Here is a 19,224-nt window from a genome sequence, read left to right as displayed (position 1 = left end):
GAGGTCGTGGGTATCCCATCTACCTTCCTGGGCATGGCCTCCTCTGACCCCACCCAGGGCTCCCCTTGACCTCATCATGCCCTCTGGGCTCCTGTCTTAGGAGCCGTTCCAAACATATGTTTCCTTGGGAAAGTGGAGAGCCAGCAGATCCCAGGAGACTTCCAGGAAAATGAGCTCCATGGAGGCCTGGACTCCCTTGGGAACAACTCTGTTGTCCTGGCCTTTCTCCTAACAGATTGTGACATCTCGGGTCAGAAGGTGAGGGAAGATTTAAGCTGGTCCATCCCAAGGCCCAGCTTCTTGGCCCTTACCCCTCCCAGCACCCAAGCAGCAAGGCAGGCCCAGACATGGCTGGGGACCTCTGGACAGGACTTAAGCAAGATTGTGAAGCAGAGAGGGCTTTAGGTGGCGAGGGTCTACAGTAGCAAGAAACATAGGTTATATCCCAGGACTTTCTGATGTGGAAGAGAGGCATGAGAAGCTGAGGACCACCATGGACTCCTTGCCTACCCAGTACCCCTCCTACATTCTGGGTAGAAGAAGGGAGTTAGGGGCCTCTTCAGAAGCAGGGAATGGACAAGCCACTGGTCAAGTCTTCTCTGCCTCCCAAGATCATGGACAAGTGGTCATCATTTGGAGTCCTCCTCTCTGGGTACACAAAGTAAATGATGATGATGTGAAAGATCCAGGGAGAACTTGAAAGGCAGCAAGTCCTTGGAGAGAGTCCCAGGGTCCAAGAACTTAGGCGGGGCCCTAAGACAATAAACTTGGTTTCTATTTTCTCTTCCCCCTGAGTGTGGTCTCCAGGAGTCCCTCCCATTGTTTGCCACAGAACACTAAGGACTCTGGGCCCCTTCCTTCTCAGCATCTGCTGTCACTCAGCAGCCCTCCCCTTCTCCCTGAGCTAGGCCTGGGGCGGGGGAAGATGGGAGCACTCCATACACATTTGAGGCGGGGCCAGATGCCCACATCTCAGGGCCTCTTTTTGTCCCTGGGATTGGATCCCGGTGCGGGGTGGGGCACGGCTGTCCAGCAGGCGTCCTCGAGAAAACTGGCTAGAGAAGGGACCAACTGAGCTTCCAGCCCTTCCTTTCTGTCTTAGTCCTGGTCCGTGGCTCCAGGCTCCCGCCTCCCGGCCTGTCCGGCTATGTGCAGACCGCGAGCCCAGGCGGTGCCGGAGGGCAGACCTCGGGGCTGCGCGGTGCGGGGCACCGTGCTGCTGCTACTCACCTACTTGGCTTACCTGGCTCTGGGCACCGGCGTGTTCTGGGTGTTGGAGGGCCCCGCGGCACAGGATTACAGCGAGAGATTCCAGCGCGACAAGTGGGCGCTGCTGAGAAACTTCACGTGTCTGGACGGCCCGGCGCTGGACTCACTGATCCGGGTCAGGGGCGAACGAGGCCGGCCTGGGCGCAGCGGGGAGTTTCTAAATAGGGAAGCGCTGGCTCCGGACAGGGAAATGCTGGGAGCACAACCCCAATAGAGAGGTGGAGGAAACAGACGGGGTGACGATGGAAGGGAGAGCGTGGCTGGGTGGTGGACGAAAGTGTTGGGCTGGATAGCCAGGGAAAGGGTTTCAGCGACCGAGATGCTCAGCAAGGCTCTCCGCGTCGCCCTTTTAGGGGCGCGAGGGTTGCGTGGAGCAAACCTGCGATTTTGGACATGAGGACCACAGGGGGCGCGCTTACCCGTGTCAGGAGCTGCCAGGGGCGACCCGGTCGGGTCAGAACAGGGGCAGGGCGCGCTTGGCTGCCTTGGGAGGTGACAGGGAAGGGATCGAACTGGGAAATCACGGCTCTGTGTCCGGATCAGACCGCGGGCGAAGGACGAAGGGGCACGCCTGACCCCTTCCTTAATGGAACGCTGGGTGCAAATATGAGAATTGGGAGCGAGGGCGGCAGGGGGCACTGGTTGGTGCTTAAGAATAAGCAAGACCCAGGGCACGACCTTCAGCGTCTGGGGAGAAAGGGGCGCAGGGGTCGCTTGTCCTGGTGGTGGGCGGAATAGGAGCGGAGGTTCATGTGCCAGAGTCTTGGCGATCCAACTGCGCAGGCCCGGGTCCGAGAGAAGCAGGGCGGACGCAAGGGCGCTCTTTAGCTGACCCCTCGTTACTCTGAGTTTTTGGTCACAGGGGCTAGACGCGCCGCCAGCCGCAGAGACACGGAGGGGCCGAAGGGGCCAGCGGCTGGGAGGATATCAAGGTCCCTGAGGACAGAGACGGCTCAGAAGATGGGGATCCAGCGAGGCGTGTGGAGGAGGGGAAACATTATCCCCATTTTAGAGATAAAGAAACGGACGCTCAGAGAGATTAAATTCAAATACATGGCTACATAGCCAGGTTGCTGGGTCTGTGAACCACCATTACTACTGCCTCAGTGTGGACCTGTGGGTGTGGGTGTTTCCCGAGGGTCCCGGCGGGGCTTTCTCTCTGTACACTTCCCCTCCTGCTCCAATCTCTTCACACCTCACTCAACCCCCCTGTGGTTTCATACCCAAAAATAAGGATGTGGTGTCTCCAACCCAGATCTCTCTGCTGAGTGTAGACATATACGTGCAACTTCTTAGCAGCCCTTGAATTCCCCCAAGGTCAAGAGCAGGCAGCCCTCCTCCTCCCAGGCCTCCTCTTCCACCTATTCTAAGTCTCTGCCACTGGCGTCACATCTATACATGCTCACAGTGGCCTTAGATGCTTCCCTCACTAACCACATCAAATAGGCTTCTGAATATCTCCACCCTGTAGCAGCAGCATGCAAGCCAAGCCCTGTCCATCACTCACCCCTGCAGGAGTTTTTTCTCTCCCAGCCTACCAACATCTTCTACCCTGCCAGTTGGCACAGAGTGCACAACCTGATCTTGCCTCTCCTCTGCTCAGTGGCCTTGGGGGAGGCCTTCCGCTCCATCCCTGACACAGCACGGCCAAGCGTGGACTGACTCCAAACAACCTTTCAGCCTCCCTAGTCAAGATCATAGGTGCAGTACTGCCTGCCATCTACCTAACTGTCCTTCCACTAGGAGCAATCCTATCTTCAACTTCAAAGAAGTTCCAACTAAACAGTACCACGTCCATAAAGCCTTTGCCTCCTGCCAATCAGAATGAATACCTTTCCTCTCTGTATTCCTACAGCGTTATATTCATAGCAATAATGATGACAGCAACCGCTAACATTTACCACGTCCAGGTACTGTTCTAAGTCTTTACACCTAGGACATCATTTAATTCTCACAACAACTCTGTGAAGTAGGTGCTATTGGTCTTCCCATTTTGCAGATAAGGAAACTGAGGCACAGAGAAATTGAATACCTTGCCCAGGATCATGCGGCTTCACTGCCTTAATGCCTGAAGGTGCATTGAAAGCACTACATTAGAGTTAAGTTTGTCTCGGTCTCACTGAGGACTAAGGTCATGTCTCTTTAATCTTCGTGTCCCCTAAAACACCACATGCCGTGCCTGGTTAGTGCTTGTGGCAAGGATGGAAGTGAGGAGAGAAGAAAATGAATAGTGTTCCTCTATCCAGTGAGATATCCTGGGCTGACTTGGGCTCTAGAGAAATGAGAATTGGAGGGAGCTGTCCCACCTGGTCCCTGACCCTGGGGAGCTCCAGGTTGAAGCAGAAGAGTCTCCTGGCCCAGGAAGGCTGGGCTCAAAGAGTGGTTGTGAGGATTGTCCATGAGTGTGTGTGTGTGTGTGTGTGTGTGTGTCCGCACGTGCGTGTGTGCGCGTGCATGCACCTCATTTATGTGGGTTTGGGTGCAAGAGCCTAGTCACCAGTGGAACCTGGTGGTCACTGCAGCCTCTCCCCTAGGGTATCATCCAAGCATACCAAAGTGGGAACATCGTCCTCGACAACATCACCAGCATGGGGCGCTGGGAACTCATGGGTTCCTTCTTCTTTTCTGTGTCCACCATCACCACCATTGGTAAGAGCGGAATGGGGCTGAGTTGGCAGGGCTGGGGAAGGTGGCCTCCTGTAAGGGTCAGGGGACCAGTGCCTTCTGGAGGGGTTACTAGGGCCTCGAGACTCCAAGGGTAGTCAGTCCCTGCAGTGTGGACACTACTTGGGAGCAGAATCTCAGGCTCATTGCAAATTTGCTGTATCAGTTTCTGCCTTTCACCAAGGTCCCTAGGAATTTGTGTGCAAGCTCAAGTTTGAGAAGCACTGCTCTGTTTCACACAAATTCTCAGGAAGTAGAGGATCTCCCCTGTGCAGCAGTAAAGATGCTCTGAGCCCTGTGTCTCGGTCTTGGTCTCCTCAGCCAAGTTCACCCAACACTGAGTCCAGGGGTGCAGAAGGGGGGGATGGGTGGGAAAGATGGGAGAGGAAGCAAAGAAGGGACAAGTAGAAATCCAAAAATAACCCCCTGTTCTCAGCCTTTGGGGAAAAGTGGCCATTCCTAGAGGCTTCTCCTCAGCTCACTTAAATGCCCCCTTACCGCCATCACTACCTTCTCTAAGCCCCCTTCCTCCCTCACACACAGGCCCCTCCCATTCTTCTAACCTTGCCCTCCTGAGAGCAGAGTGAAACTTGTCCTAGGGGCTGTTGTGTGGGGAAAAAAAGAAGCAGCCTAGATCCCTCCAGCTCCGAGATCCAGGAAATAAGTCAGGCAGCCCCATCCCCAGCCCTGCACCAGGCCCCAGTTCCTGCATGACACTGGACTTACCACCAGGTGGCAGGCTGACATCACTGCTGGTTCAGACTACGTCCACCAGCTCTTGGCCAACCAGGATCCTCTCCCCAAGAAACCAAGCACCCAAAGGACTCTCTAACTAGCTTCAAATCAGCCAGTACTCCTTGCAAGCAGGTGTCAGAGCTACACGGGAGCTTGAACAATCCTCCTCTTGAAGCAAGCATGCTTGGGAGGCCCCTCAGACTCCTTGAACCATGTGCCCTGGAATGACTGGCTAGAATGGTGTTCATCCATCTTTATACCCCTCGGATCTGGTACAAGGCCCACCATACAGCAGGTGTTCAACAAACACTGACACAGTAATGAATTCCAAAAATACTCATTCTACCAGCATTTATTGAGTTTGGGGGCAAGAAGGGATATTGATGTACAGTCACTGTGGGCCGGGCCTTCCAGATGTGTGAGGATCTTTAGTCTCTGAACCCCACACTTCCTACACCCTCTGCCCCCAACTCACCACTTTGGCCATCCAAATTCAGAGTTTCACAGCCTGTCTATTCCAAGAAGTACGATTCCTAGCCTGGACTATTTCCCTGTTCCTTCCTCACCACTCAGTTCTACCCTAAAGCTGTCTGAGCCAGCTCTGAGGGGGAGAACGGCCGAGGGAGGGGGACCCCGCCCCAGCCCACATGCATAGTCTACTTGTACCAGGCACTGCAAGGAGATCTCATTCTGTCCATACAGTCCAACCTTCAGGGATAGAACTTATTATTTTCATGCCACAAATGAGGAAACTGAGGCACAAAGAAGTTGTATGACATCCCCAAGGTCATATAGGTCATATCACTGGTAATCAGCAGAGGTTGAATTTGTCTGCTCTTTCCAGTACCTCAGGACCAGCACCCTGCGAGGGCTGTACTTTCCAAGCCCTAGAATGAAATGGGGTCTGACAGGCACATGAACACTTCTGGACCAGCAGGATAGGTCTAACCCCCAAAATCATTCTTAATCTATAAACTCCATCCCTGGCTTGCTCATTTGTTCACTCATCTATCCATCCATTCATTTAACAAAAAGACTGAGTATCTAGTATGGGCCAGTAGTTCTAGGTGCTGAAGATACAATAATGAGCAAAGCTGGCAAGTCCCTGCCCATGGAGAGCTGACATCCTACTGTGAAGAAACACATACCAAACTAACGGATACACAGACAGTATTCAGATTGTGAGAGGTGCTTAGAGAAAAATAAAGCCATGTAAGGGAGTCTGATAGTGATGAGAAGGCCACTGTAGATGGGGTGATCATTGAAGGCCTCACTGATATGATAACATTGAAGCAGAGACATGAACAGAATAAGGGAGCGAGCCATATAGGTAACTGGGAAACCATCCACTAACACATACAAAGGGCCTGTGGGGAACAGTAAGGGGGCCCAGGTAAATGAGAGGGTTGAAACTGAGGACTGATTTCAGAGAAGGTACAAGGGAGCGCCACCACAGAGTGTCCTACGGCTGGACTAGCAAAGTGAAAGAGGTGACAGGAGAAATGCTAAAGTGAGAGGTGGCTTAGATGGAGCACTCAATAGGTAGGTGAGGGCTTCACTGACATCTACTGATTCTGCTGACCTGAGGACTAACTGAGAAATAATGGGAAGGAGAAACACCCATTTCCTGTTAGCCTTGGAAAGGCAAATGCCTTCACAGGGGTCCTCCCAAATCTATAATCTAAGTGCTACCATCCCACAGGTTAGAACTGAATGAAAAGACCCCCAGGGACAGAGAGTCTTTGGACTGGGGGCGTGGGGGAGGACCTACAGCTGGAGGAGAAGGGGTTGGTGAGGAGGCAAGCAGAGAGGTTTACCACGAAGCTTATCTCTTCATGATGCCAACGGCGAAGAGACTTTCTTCCTTTAGAGAAGGAACCTATAATGACCAAGGGGAAAAGATGGATGGGGCTTTAGAGGAAGCCTCTGATATCCTCAGACCAGAAGCTGGTTCAGTGGAGTTCCATCAATCATCCATTCATTCATGCAGCAAACATTTATTTAGCACCCCCTGTACACTAGATGCTTGAGGGCTCACATTCCCACCTACAGCACATCTTCCTTGTCTCCCTTCATTCCCACACCACACCTTGAGATGAATATCAACATCCTTATTTTATAGACGAGGAAACAGAGGCTTAGAAAGGCCTATTAGAAGGATGCTGCATCAGACAGGTGTGGCCCAGATGTGGTGCCCATTTCCCAGCTGCGGGCTGGGAGCTGCCTGGAGACAGATCTCAGCTTGAATGGTGCAATAGATCCCAGAGGTACAAAGCCTCACGTTCCCCTGTTCCCCATCTTATTGCCCACCAGAGAGGGAGGAAATGAAGAGAGAAAAGACAGGACTCACGCTTTGTGGGTTTGTGCTCACTCACACTGCTGGCCCTCCTAGAGCTTCGGTTTTCCAATCTGTAAAATATGGGGCATAACTCCCATTTGGAAGGAGGGAATGGATATATAGGGCCCCCCATCTAGAGTTGCTTAGGAATGGGGGGCCCAGGGATTGAAAGGTCTCCTGAAGCATTCCTGTCTTCTCTCAGGCTATGGCAACCTGAGCCCCCGCACGATAGCTGCTCGCCTCTTCTGCATCTTCTTTGCTCTGGTGGGGATCCCGCTCAACCTCTTCGTGCTCAACCACCTGGGGCATCTCATGGAGCGGGGTGTGCACAGCTGCACCCGCAGGCTGGGAGGTGCCTGGCAGGTAAGGGGCCACAAGAGTAGGGGAACAGCAGGTCCTTTGTGGAATGAGGGGTCCTGATGGCAATCAGGGCCAGTGATGGCGAAGGCAGTCACTGCCCCCACTGAGGGTGTTTAATAAAAAAGGACAGTTGTGGTGGGAATGGGGGCCCCGGGGTGGGGGAGCAGGAGCTACTTCTGTGAATTGGAGTTACTGGTGGGGATGTAGTAGGATTGGAGGGTCACTGCCCAGGAAGGAAGTTTTTAGTAATGAAAGGGCATCAGTGGGGGAGATACATTGGCACCTGGCTGACAGGAAGGACACGAAGCACCTGGAGAGGCCGCGAGGGCAGCCCCCTCCTAAATGCCTGCAGCTCAGTACCCTCAGCCTGTCTGCTCCCAACCCCTGCACTGGGCAGAGGCCACATGGGAGCTGAGCGCTGTGCGTACCCACAGGACCCAGTGAAAGTCCGCTGGCTGGCAGGCTCCAGCGCCCTCCTCTCGGGCCTCCTGCTCTTCCTGCTGCTGCCTCCACTGCTCTTCTCCCACATGGAGGGCTGGAACTACATGGAGGGCTTCTACTTCGCCTTCGTCACCCTCAGCACAGTAGGCTTCGGCGACTATGTGATTGGTGAGCGCTCCCAGAGGGCGGGGCGGGGGAGGGGAGGAGGCAGCCAGAGACTCCGCTGCCTGGCGCTTCACTTATCTGCTCCCATAGCTGTGTCCACGGACACCTGCTGCATATCAGTCCCTTCGGGGGCTTGGAGGCCCAAATTCCAGAGGACAGGGTCCTTGGCAGTTTCAACCCGACTTTGTTATATGACAAGACTAATAAGGTCACCCAGCCAAAAAGTGGCAACTGGGGTTTGAATCAGTGCTTGGGGCTATAAGTCTCACTCCTGGGGCGCTGAGGAAGCCGCACACATCCACAGGCTCAACTATCGTTCTTAGAGCTTATCAGATAAGGGGAGCCCAGTCTGTCCTTGTCCCAGGGTCTCTCCTGCCCACTTGTCCCTACCCCTTGAAATGCCAAGCTTCCCAATGCCCGGGATTGTGACCCACTAGGGTCAGGCTGGAGAGTCTGGAGACTCGGGTAACCCCCGCCTCCCCATCCCCACTGGAAAACAATTGGATTGAATGGATTGTGTGGCCTTGAGGGCCCAAGATGGGATTTAATCAGTGGTCACCACCCAATCTAGGCAAGCCAAGGGCCCTAGAAGCCTTACATAATAAAGCTGAGGCAGATGCCCAGCAGGTGGCAGTGGAGGACATTCTGTGGGGCCTGAGGGGTGACTGGACCCTCCAGCTCAGCCTCAACATGCCCTCCACTCTCACACCTGAAGGTTCACTAAATGAACACTGGCCACCACCACACCTGGGCTCATGGGACTCGGTGCACCCACTCAGATCCGCGGCTCTAAGTTGGGGGGAAGCCCTGCCCTTCTGCACTCCTTTGGAGACAAAACCCAGCCTGGAATATTGAAATGAGATTTTACCAAAGTAATAAACATCTATCTCATCAGGCAACCTAGAGCAATGAGTGTCACCCCATTTTACGAAGGAGGAACCCAAAGCACAGAGATGCCAAGCTATTTGCCCGAGATTGCACAGCTAGTGAGATATCGATTCTAATCTGAGGAGTTTGATTCCAAAAAACATGCTCTTTGCAGACCACCTCACCCCCTCTCAGGGCCTCAGTGCTCCTGTCTGTAAAATGAGGTTCCTGGGCTAGGCGATTGCAAAGACCCCCTCACTGTCTTTTGGCCTGTGTGCAATGTCCCCTTCCCTGAACCTCTCTTTCTCTGGGAAGATCTGTCAAGCGCCTCATACTGCCCCTTCCTGATCTCTTCCATCCTGGAAGGGAGGCTGTCTCTCTGGAAGGAAATCCGCAGGAAAGTTTCTTCCATGTGGGCTTTGCTACCACTTCTACCCTCAAGGTGGAGAAATGTGTCTGAGGAGAGCTGAGCTCCAAGGGCCACATCTGCCTGCTCACAGCTCAGAGAATGATTCTCAGATCTGTCTTCTCCTGTCTGTTCCCCCTGCAATTTCTCTAGTCCAGGCAGGGCAGTTGTATATGGCTGTTTGGGCAGATCGAGCACTGCACAGCTCTAAGGGATTGTATTCGCACAGAGCACAATGAAGATGGAACCTGTGGATTTGTGCAGTCTCTCTATCCCTGTCCCCACTTGGCTCTTATGACCTCTAAAAATGACAAGTACTATCATGTCACCTGCCTAGCTCCTCTGAAAACCTTCAGTTTTTCCCATAGTCAGGATGGAGTACAAAAACCGTGATTAGGACTGCAGAGGCCCTCCGTGCGTCCAAGACCCACTCTCTCTCCACTCTGAGCCCTCTTCCTCCCATGCTGTGCTTGGACAACCTGGAAATATTCTTCTTACCAGCCGGCAGTAGCAGCCTACGTGCAGGGCGTGTGCCCTGACAGGTCCTGCAGCAGCCTCTCCCAACCAGGGCTCAGAGGATGAAACTCAGGATTCGGCCCCGGTGATAGTCCTAAACCTAGAAGCCCAAATGGCCTGTTCTCTGAGGGACCCCAGTGCAGGGAGAGGAAAAAGAAGCGGGAACAGGACCCCCAGCTACAGTTTCTTGGTTTCCGCAGATCACCAAGGCTCCCCAAGTTTGGTCCTGGTGGGAGGAGACAACAGGGACAGCCTACATGGGGCTGAGGGGAATCTCTCTGAGGATATTCTGAGGCCCCGCAGTCCACTGAGGCAGGGCAGAGGGATGAAGCGGCAGCCCTGTCTAGACAAGTGCACTCTGGACATGGGGGTAAAGGCCTTCTCCACCATCAAGGGAGGGGCGGTAACATTAGCACGGCCGTCCCTACAGGGGAAGGATGGCTGATCGGGGTCTCCGCTACACTGTGAGCCACCCTGTGGAGAACGGCCAGGCAGGGGAGTCTGGGGTATAAGGCACAAGCCTCCCAGAACCCCCTTCCACCGAACACCCCGACTCAGGAGGCCTAGTGCAACCCCACAAGAGCCCTTTAAAGCCCAGAGGAGCTACCCAGGCAGACCGCTTCCACTGAGATGCTGTGGGCAGAGCTGCCCCCTTGACGACATCTCCAGAGATTTGCTCCTCACTCTGGTTCCATCTGTAGCCATGTCAGTGCCTTGTGGCAAGTCACCACACTGAAATCCCTGACTGCCTCATCTATAAGGTGAACGAAAGAAGCTGATTAAGCCCATAAAACGGGCAAGCTTAGGGAAGGTCTAGTTTAGACTCCCAAGTCAGGGCTTTTCATGTGTATGCGTTCCGGAATCTTCCACAGAAGAGAGGGGACAAACACCACTCTTCCTTCTTTCCCACATTTCTCAGCCTTCCTTGTCCTCCAGGAACAAGGTCAAATCTCTGTCATGGATGGGAATGCTGACGTCCGGCATTGTCACATCCATTGTCACTATGTAGTCACACATATGCAGCCACAAGGGACTTTGTCTTCACAGCCAGCTGTTCCTCTTTGCCCAAAGGCGGTACAGGAACAGTCCCCAGGGCCCAGCCGCCTGCTCCTCCCTGGCCCCATAGCTCCTGTTATTACATTTGTGACTCAGTTAAGCGCCTTGCCAGCTGCTAGGTCTCCTGTCACTTATGATTTCAGCTAAAAAAATGAAATAAATGGGGAAAGGAACACCTCCCCTCTGTCGCCAGGAGCAAGCTGAGCTGGCGGGTGGCAGGGGCAAAGAGCTAGCTCACTGCTGATTTCATTTGGGATCGCCAGCGGAATGGTGGCCCTGTAACCCAATCAGCCTAATCCAATCCTGGCTCCTGCCAGTCGAGGTCGGGTCTTGGGCTGCGGGCTCCTCCCTGAGCTGGAGCCCAAGCAACGGACCCTAGTATGGGAGGGCAGGAGAGGTTGTCTCAGGGCCAGCGGAACAGAATGGAGAGGTGGACAGAGGGGACATACAGACAGCTAAAACAGAAAAGGATGTCGAGGAAATAGGAGGGCAGATCTTCGTCCTTTGAATGATCCCAGCCTGATGAGGGAGGCAGACAGGAAACAGGGAAGGACTAAGTTATGAAGCAGGCCCTTGAAATGACTTATCTAAGCCTCATAGACACCCCTATTCGCCCCTTTCCTCAGCCATTTCTTACCCAGTCCTGACGGTGTTGGGGACACCGGTGTGGGAATCCACTGGTGAGTGAAACAATCACCCAACAACAGTGACCCATGCAGCACACTGTGTGCCGGCCACCATTCTGAGCACTTCCAATGCATGGACCTGCATGACAGTCACAACAGTCCTGGAAGGTGGTAACCCTCATTGCCTCCATTTTATAGATGAGGACATTGAGACCCAGAGATAAAAAGTAACTCACCCAACAAAAGCACATGGACTATGAGTGTAACATAGAGGCTTAGTCTAGATATTGAGGAATGACATCTGAGCTGAGATCTGAAGGATGAGGGGAAGTTAACCACGCCAAGAGGAACTGGAAATGAAGAACATTTTGATCCACGAAGACAGCAAGTGCAAAGGCCCCGGGGCAAGAAAGGCGGTCGATGGAAAAATGGGCAAAATATCAGAGTGACTGGAGCACAATGCTCAAAGGGGAAAGGTGTGTAAGTCAAGGCTGGGGAAGTAAAGAGGTACCTTGGGATAGGAATTTAGGACTTCGTCCTCAAAGCCAAGGGGGATAAATTATTTTCCTCATTTCACAGGTGAGGGACAGTCAGACAAATGAAGGTCATACAGCTAGTAAGAACTAAGGCAAGCTGCCTCCCTTCATGTATGAGAAAACAACACAGAGACATGCAAACAACAGATCAGGCATCAGAACCTCTTGGAAGGCTTGTGAAAACGGAGATTGCTGGTCCCATCCCCAGAGTTTCTAATTTAGTAGGTCTGAAACGGGGCTCCATCATTCGTATTTTCTAACAAACTCTCAGAGATGATGCTGATGCTGCTGGTCCAGGCACCCTACTTTGAGAACAGCTGGAATAGAGCACAAACAGAACACCTCAGACAAAGAGGAAATTCAGTTTCCAAACCCAAGGTGCCAATCTAGGGAGACTTCCCAGAATCTTACAGAGGTGACCACAAGGCCCGCAATCTCAGACCAGTTTGGACTTGCCATATTCTGCATATAGATGATATAGATATAGATGATAGATATAGATATAGATATAGATATAGAGATAGATAGATAGATAGATAGATAGATAGATAGATAGATAAATAGATAGATAGATATAAGTGTGGTGTGTGTGTGTGTGTGTGTGTGTGTGTGTGTGTGTGAAGCCTTGTGTATCCATTTCTGTTCTGGGATCATGGCCCTGACTTTCCCAGGCCTCCATCCTCTGACCTTGCCTCTCCTCCAGGAATGGATCCCTCCCGGAGGTACCCGCTGTGGTACAAGAACACAGTGTCCCTGTGGATTCTCTTTGGGATGGCGTGGCTGGCCTTGATCATCAAACTGATCCTCTCCTTGATGGAGACCCCAGGGAGATCATACTTCTGCTACCATCACAGCTCCAAGGGGGACATCAAGCTCCGAAGCTGTAGGCAGAGCCGAAACGAAGAGGCAGAGCCCCACTCCCCACAGCCGGGCTGCTGTCCGGAGGGGCGTATGGGAATCATGCAGCATCTGGTCCCCGCTACTCAGGTCTCATGCTGTGGAAAGGACAGCTAGCTATACTCCAGTATTTGTTCCATCTTTTTCCTCAGTAGCAAGACCCCTTATTTTAAGCTTGGCATGTGACCGCTCAGACTAAAGGCTACATTTTTTTTTTGTCTTCTCTTGAAACTAGGTACAGCTATATGATTAAAATCTGCCCAATATGATATGTAAAAAGTATCCTATGTGACTCATGGATGTGACTTTCGGTGCAGGGGGTTGGAGGGCAGCATGTGGTCCTCTTCCCAGTTCCTTCTTTCAGTTGGCTGCAATGCTGATGTGGTGACTGGAGCTCCGGCAGGCATGTTGCATCATGAGGTAAAGGCCATGTTTGAGACTGGTGACACAATAAGGTAGAAAGAGCCTGGGTTCCTGATGGTTACAGAACCATCATAATAAACATGGACTGAATAACACCAAACTTCATTTATGCGAGAGAGAGATAAATGTCCATCTTATTTTAAACACTATTATTTGAGTTTTTCTGCCACTCACAACCAAAACTGGTGCACATATACCCAGAGACAAAGGCAGCATCTGAGACTGGAGCATACGCAAAGAAACTACTCCCTCCCCAGGTGAGTGTGCCCAGGACTGGTGGAGGGAATGGATTAAGAGCTGGAGTCCAGGCCCCCTACACCTCCAGGGACCCTCCAGGTAAACCCACTAAAGATTTGCTGAGAACTCTTGCTGCTATTATAGCCAGTGGGTGGCTGGTCCCAGTTGGCTGCTGAATCCTTGATTTATTGCTCACTCACACCACAGAAAAGGTGGTCCTATTGCCTCATCCTGCCCCATTGCATTTGAAGGCTCCAACCACAATTTGCAAAGCAAGGTAGGGTTTGTAGAAGTCACTTCTGTTTGCAGAGCATCTCACACTGAACATTTCTGTCTCTCACTCAGGGCTGCTACTAAGGCAGCTCATAATGGTGTGGTCCCCACCACACCCAGGTCCCCAAGTCCAGCCAGGAGCCCTTAGCCAGCACCTGTTGTGGGTCACCTGGGGCAGCTGGGTTCTTGGCCTCAGTGGTCTGCTCCCCTCTACCATCCTACAAGTAGTGTCTCAGGGACCCAGGGGGTTCCCATGGCCCTTCCCTGGACTGGCGGAACTGGGTCAGGAATAGCCTTTTGCAAAGGAAGAGCCGTTACACCATCCAGCTTGCACCATCTGGCCTGGGCTTAAGTGAAGCCAAGGTCATATTCTGGATCAAAAACCAGTGACTAAACAATGCCCAAACCTACTTCCTAAGGCTCACAGGCTGGGCAAAGGAAAATGGAGGTGAGGAAGAGATTGTTGAATGTCTGGAAGTGGCATCTTTTGCACTTAACACACTCCAAAAAGACCTCAAAACTGGGAAACAAAGAGGTCAGAATGCTGGGTTGGCCTCTGTGGTCCCAACTCACTTTGAACCCCTTTCTCCTCATGCCTGACATCTCTAAACAGAGTCTCTCTCTCTCTCATTCAGCCCTTCACCCCATGCACACCCCTACTTATGTTCAGAATGCCCCAGGGGGAACCCACCTTTGGTGCTGGGGGCAGGGAGAAGAGGAAAGCTTCTGACTGGCCAGTTCCTGCAGATGTTGGCTCCACAGTGAGAAGAATTGCTCACTTCGAAGTATCAAGTGGGAAGGGGTGGATGAATAGTGAGGGGTTGTGGAGTGGCAGAGAGATGGTAAGAAGCCATGTTGGGAGCCACTTGGAGAGGTCTGGATCTGGGAAAGGCATAGGAACAGAGAATCAGACCTCTGGACAGAAATCATAGCATAAAATGGGCAGTGAGATCTTTCCCTCATAGACAAGAGGGAAAGGAAGTAGGGATGATTATGACATGCTAGAGACAACTAGAGAAAGTTGTCCCTCAGTGTGTGGGCAAGGAATTCATTCACTCACAGGACCTAGGCCAGGCCACCAAGGTCTTGAAGAGGAAGAAAAGGAGCCCCTCAGAACAGTACAGTGTGGTTGTTAAAGGTGTTGAGTTTGAAGCCCCCTGCCTTGTTCACTATCTCTGTGACCCTGGGCAAATCACTTAAAATCTATTTGCATCAGTTTTCTCCTCTGCAAAACAGAGATATGAGCAGGGCTGATACCCCAGGATTAAATGTGTGAGTGTGTAAGTAAGTACCAGAGGGGATCAGCCCAGAGGAAGCATGGTGTACGTTTCAGCTGCTGGCATCCCACAGCCGGCCCCGAGATCAAGACAAGCCAATGGCTATGTGATAGGCAGTGTCTCAACTGACGCCTCTCAGGGCTCCAGGCTGGCCAAGCAGACTGGGTTGAGCAAGCAGTGACGCAGAACTGATCCCTGCCCCGGGAGGCTCTGAGGCTGATACCATCAGACCACTGGCCAGGATAAGGTGTCTGGACACACATGAATCACCGGGGAACCTCCTGACAGAAACAAGGAAGTGCATGTGGAGTTTGCAAACACAGGGCCAGGGGACTGGCCACTGCTGCTCCCACAATGCTGAGGGGAAGGCAGACCCCTCGCAGTAGCGACCACCTCCGCCTTCCCTCCTGGACAGGCTGCCCAGCCTGTGGCTTCAGTGCAGCCAGGGAAGGATCAGACTCAGTGTCACATGATGTTTCCATTCCCTTTAAAACAGTGGCATCTTTTATCATCATCATCATTTCCTAATATTTATTGGATGCTTACTATGTGTCAGGCACTTTTCTAAGCTCTTTACCTACACTAAGTCATTTACTTCTCCCGTCAACTCCGTAAGAAAGGAGCTGTTGTTTTTAATGCTGTTTTAAGATGAGGAAAATAAGATTTTCAGTAGACATTAAGACCAAAGGTAACCACCAGTCCCTTCAAGTAATCATGAGGGTTGCTACCTGCCCTCTGGTGGGAAAGATAAGTTGTTACCTGCCCTCTGGGGACAGAAAAACTCTTCCTTTAAGCCCTATGTGATCTTGATCAGTCACTCCCCTTCTATGCCTCCTCACCTATAGAAGAGGAGGCCAACCTCAGTGGGTCTGAATTTTACTCTTCCCTCAGCTTTTGTCTGGGTTGTTCTAACAGACCAGACATTTCAGAGAAGGCAATTCCCAGCCCCACCCATCTCCTGGGGCCTCTCAAGCATTTGGATGCAAGTTTTCTCTCTCCTTTCCCTCTCTCTCTCTCTCTCTCTCTCTCTCTCTCTCTCTCTCTCTCTCTCTCTCTCTCTCTCTCATATGCAGTTCCCCAGAACCATTCCTCATGGCCCTTCCAATCCTGAAGGCCTAGGGTGGATGCGGCAGCGGGGCGGGGCGGGGGACGATTGGGCATCTATTATTTTAAGAGCCAGGCCAGCCAGGGAAGAACTTGACTCAGTGGGAGTCAGAGGATTCCTCAGTCTGGAGCAAAAGCTATGCTGAAACTCACTCATCCCCAATTCCCCTGGGATCTTACCTCACTGAGTCTCCACCCTTGGGCCCCAGGACCAGAGAACACTGCCCTAAAGTCACCCCTTCTATCCTCACCAAACCACCCTTGGCCTCCCACCCCCACCCCCACACACACACGCCACTGGTCCTGGCCCTGGCCCCACTGACCTCCCGCCGCTTCCCCCCAGTACACAGTGCTAGATCCTGTATCTCCTACCCTCCTTTGCCCTTTGCCATCCAAAACTCATCTCCAGGTAAAATTGTTTCTTGGAGCCAAGGAGACAGCAGCATTTCTCTCCCAAGTCCTCTTGCCCCATTCCTAGGGCCTTTGCCCAGCTTACCTCCACTTCAGTCACAAAACCTCTCCTCAAGGACTCATGGTAAACTAAAGCCTAGAGGCAGGAAAGGCACCCAAAGCTGGACACCTCCCACCCCAGCTCTGACCCTTGTCAGGAGCCAGGAATGCTCTCCCACCCCACATTCCGGAAGTGAGAAAACAAAACCGTGCCGACTCCCACCAGCCCCTGATCAAGACCCCTGCCCCCGGGGTTGGGATTATGTCCAGCCTCTGTCCACATTCCAGCCTTTCCACATCTCTTCAGACCAACTTTTACCTCGTTTATTCTTCCCTGGACTCAGGCACACATGAGTCTATATCCTGACTTTTATAGCTTGCTGTGCAACATTTGAGAAGTCGCATAACCTCTCAGAGCCTCAGTCTCCCTGTCCCTAAACTGGAAATCCTGATGTCAACCTCAAGAATGTTTGGATGAATGGGAGGGAGAGTGTATTGAATGAGAAAGTTCCCGTGTTTGTATCTGGTACAAAATGGGGCTCAGAAGTATTTGTTTCCTATCCTTTCTCTTCTTCCTGAACTGAACTGTCCCCCCATTATTAGGCAGCTCATGGAGTCCTTTTGCACCTCTTCCACTGAGAAAACCTCCTGGACCCGCCTGCTCTTTGGCCTCTGGTGGACTTAGGAGGGGCAGGAAATAAGGTGGGGATGGAGGGGATGAATGTGCCAACACTCTGGGAGGAGAGGAGACAAACTCTAAAGTGAGAGGGTTAGTGTGTGTCTTGAAGGAGGAGCTCCCAACCCTCTGCTGGCCAGGTCTCTGAGGTCAGGTCACTGCCCTGGGGGGTGGGGCCAGAGACAGCTGGTGTGAGCCTTCAGCAGCCTTCTGGTTGTTAATCTCTCTTGGCTCCCTCTCCCCATCCACTCTCCGGACTTTCTCTGAACCCCTGAACTCCCTGGGTGGGGGACAGGAGCTGGCCCCCTTTGGACCAAGTTACCTAGGTTCCTTGCATCTTTCACTTCTGACTTGATTAGGCCCGAGAGGGAAAGTGATGGAAGAGCAGTTGGTGTATTTGCCCCTTTTCTGCAGGCCCTGATTTGGGCAGTGGCTGTGTTCCTCGTCTAAGGGCCCAGCGCCTGTTTTGGCAGCTCTTTTCTCAGGGTAGCAGCATTGGCTGGATTCTAGCAGGAGCCCTCCCTTGCGCCTTCAGGCCTAGGGGAGGTAATGACGCCCCACCTGTGCGAGTCCCTGGGAGTCACACCATCTGACCTGCCCATACTTTGCGCATGGTCCCTTCATTATATTCTCTGCAATGGACCCTTGGAAAGTGCCATCTGCTCCCTGCAAAGGCCTGACTGATCCAAGCACCCCATTCATCAATCTTCCACCCACTCGATGAACCGAACTACAGCCCAGCTGGGGGATGGAGACTCAAAGCACTGAATTAAAGCCATGGAGGAGTCAATTCAGCCACCTAATTGTGGAGAGGTTCCAGTTTTTGCTCTGGGTAACATCAAGAGTGGAGACCCGGACCAGGGGCCAGGCAGAACATGTCACCCTTCCCTTCCTCTGCCTCTGCCTGGCTGGAGGCAGCAAAATGGGGAAAGGAGAAAAGCCTCCCCTAAACCATGTGCTGGGCCTTGCAGAGAAGTCATGGATAGGGGGACAGACTCTGTCCCTAACAGGAAACTCCACCAGACTGGGAGCTCTGTGGCATCAGAGGCCATGTCTCCCACATCTGATGAGGTGCTCCCTGAGTGCAGGGCTGTGTCTCATCATTTGTTTCCTTATTTTCCCCAACATCTAGTTCAGTCACCAACAAACATCTCAAAATGTAGAAATACAGAAATGTGCAAAATGTGATCCCTCTATTTGGTAGGGAAGCAGGTGGCTCACGCTGTGCAGGTGTTCTAGAGCACCCCTCCTTCCACTCACTCCTGTGGGCAAGTCACTTCACCTTGGGGTGACCAACTGGTCCCAGTTTTCTGGGAACTGTCTTGGGAAAATCTAGTATCCAAAAAAAAAAAAACCCTCAGTCCCCAGAAAAGTAGTATTATCCATTCTACTTAATCTCCTCTTGCCTCAGTTTCCTCATACGTGAAATGGAAATGATAATAGCAATCTCTGCCTCCTAAGGGAGACTGTTGTATGTATGAAATGAGTTCGTGCAAATCTAGAACACAAAAGATATCTAACACGGAGTAAGTTCTATATATTTGCCTTCTTTGTTTGAGTTTCACAGAAGCAGATCATGGGTTAGAATTTGGCTACAAGCAGTTTATTTAAGGAGTGGCTCCAAGAAGCACCAGCAAGGAAATGAAACAAGAGAAGAAACTGAAACCACTGTAGAGAGTGGTAATGAGCAGACGACTGCTGTGGGCAATGGGGGCTCCGTCCCAGAACTCTGGACGCCAGAATGGGAGTGGGGCAATGCCTCAGAGTTCTCCCCCTGAGGGGCAAGGAAGCTGAGGAATATCGTTCCCAAATCCCACTTCTTACTGTTTGGGGGCTGCTTCCTGAGTAGGGATGTGCCAAGTACCCACACATGGGTCGTGGCAGCCTGCAGAGTACATGGGAATGGTG

At 52.3% G+C, this 19,224-nt stretch overlaps 1 protein-coding gene across 1 annotated transcript; it reads left to right on the top strand.

Moving 5' to 3' along the window:
- Positions 1-1,108: 1,108 nt before the first annotated feature.
- Positions 1,109-13,503, top strand: KCNK17 (potassium two pore domain channel subfamily K member 17). The gene is made up of 5 exons (XM_016154317.2): positions 1,109-1,384; positions 3,804-3,918; positions 7,209-7,369; positions 7,801-7,975; positions 12,683-13,503. Exons 1-5 carry the CDS (start codon positions 1,148-1,150, stop codon positions 12,991-12,993), a joined length of 999 nt encoding a protein of 332 aa, XP_016009803.1. The 5' UTR covers positions 1,109-1,147; the 3' UTR covers positions 12,994-13,503.
- The last annotated feature ends 5,721 nt before the right edge of the window (positions 13,504-19,224 follow it).

The sequence above is a fragment of the Rousettus aegyptiacus genome, unplaced genomic scaffold (genome assembly GCF_014176215.1).
Source record: "Rousettus aegyptiacus isolate mRouAeg1 unplaced genomic scaffold, mRouAeg1.p scaffold_m13_p_1, whole genome shotgun sequence".
In the NCBI taxonomy this organism is placed as follows: domain Eukaryota; kingdom Metazoa; phylum Chordata; class Mammalia; order Chiroptera; family Pteropodidae; genus Rousettus; species Rousettus aegyptiacus.
Note: the sequence above shows the minus strand (reverse complement) of the source record. Positions and strands in the feature narration are given on the sequence as shown.

Excerpts from the sequence above, each read along its gene's own strand:
- KCNK17 (XM_016154317.2), top strand. The coding sequence starts at position 1,148 with ATGTGCAGACCGCGAGCCCAGGCGGTGCCGGAGGGCAGACCTCGGGGC. Across the intron at positions 1,385-3,803 it reads CGCTGGACTCACTGATCCGG|GGTATCATCCAAGCATACCA; the intron begins GTCAGGGGCGAA and ends CCTCTCCCCTAG. Across the intron at positions 7,976-12,682 it reads CTTCGGCGACTATGTGATTG|GAATGGATCCCTCCCGGAGG; the intron begins GTGAGCGCTCCC and ends CCTCTCCTCCAG.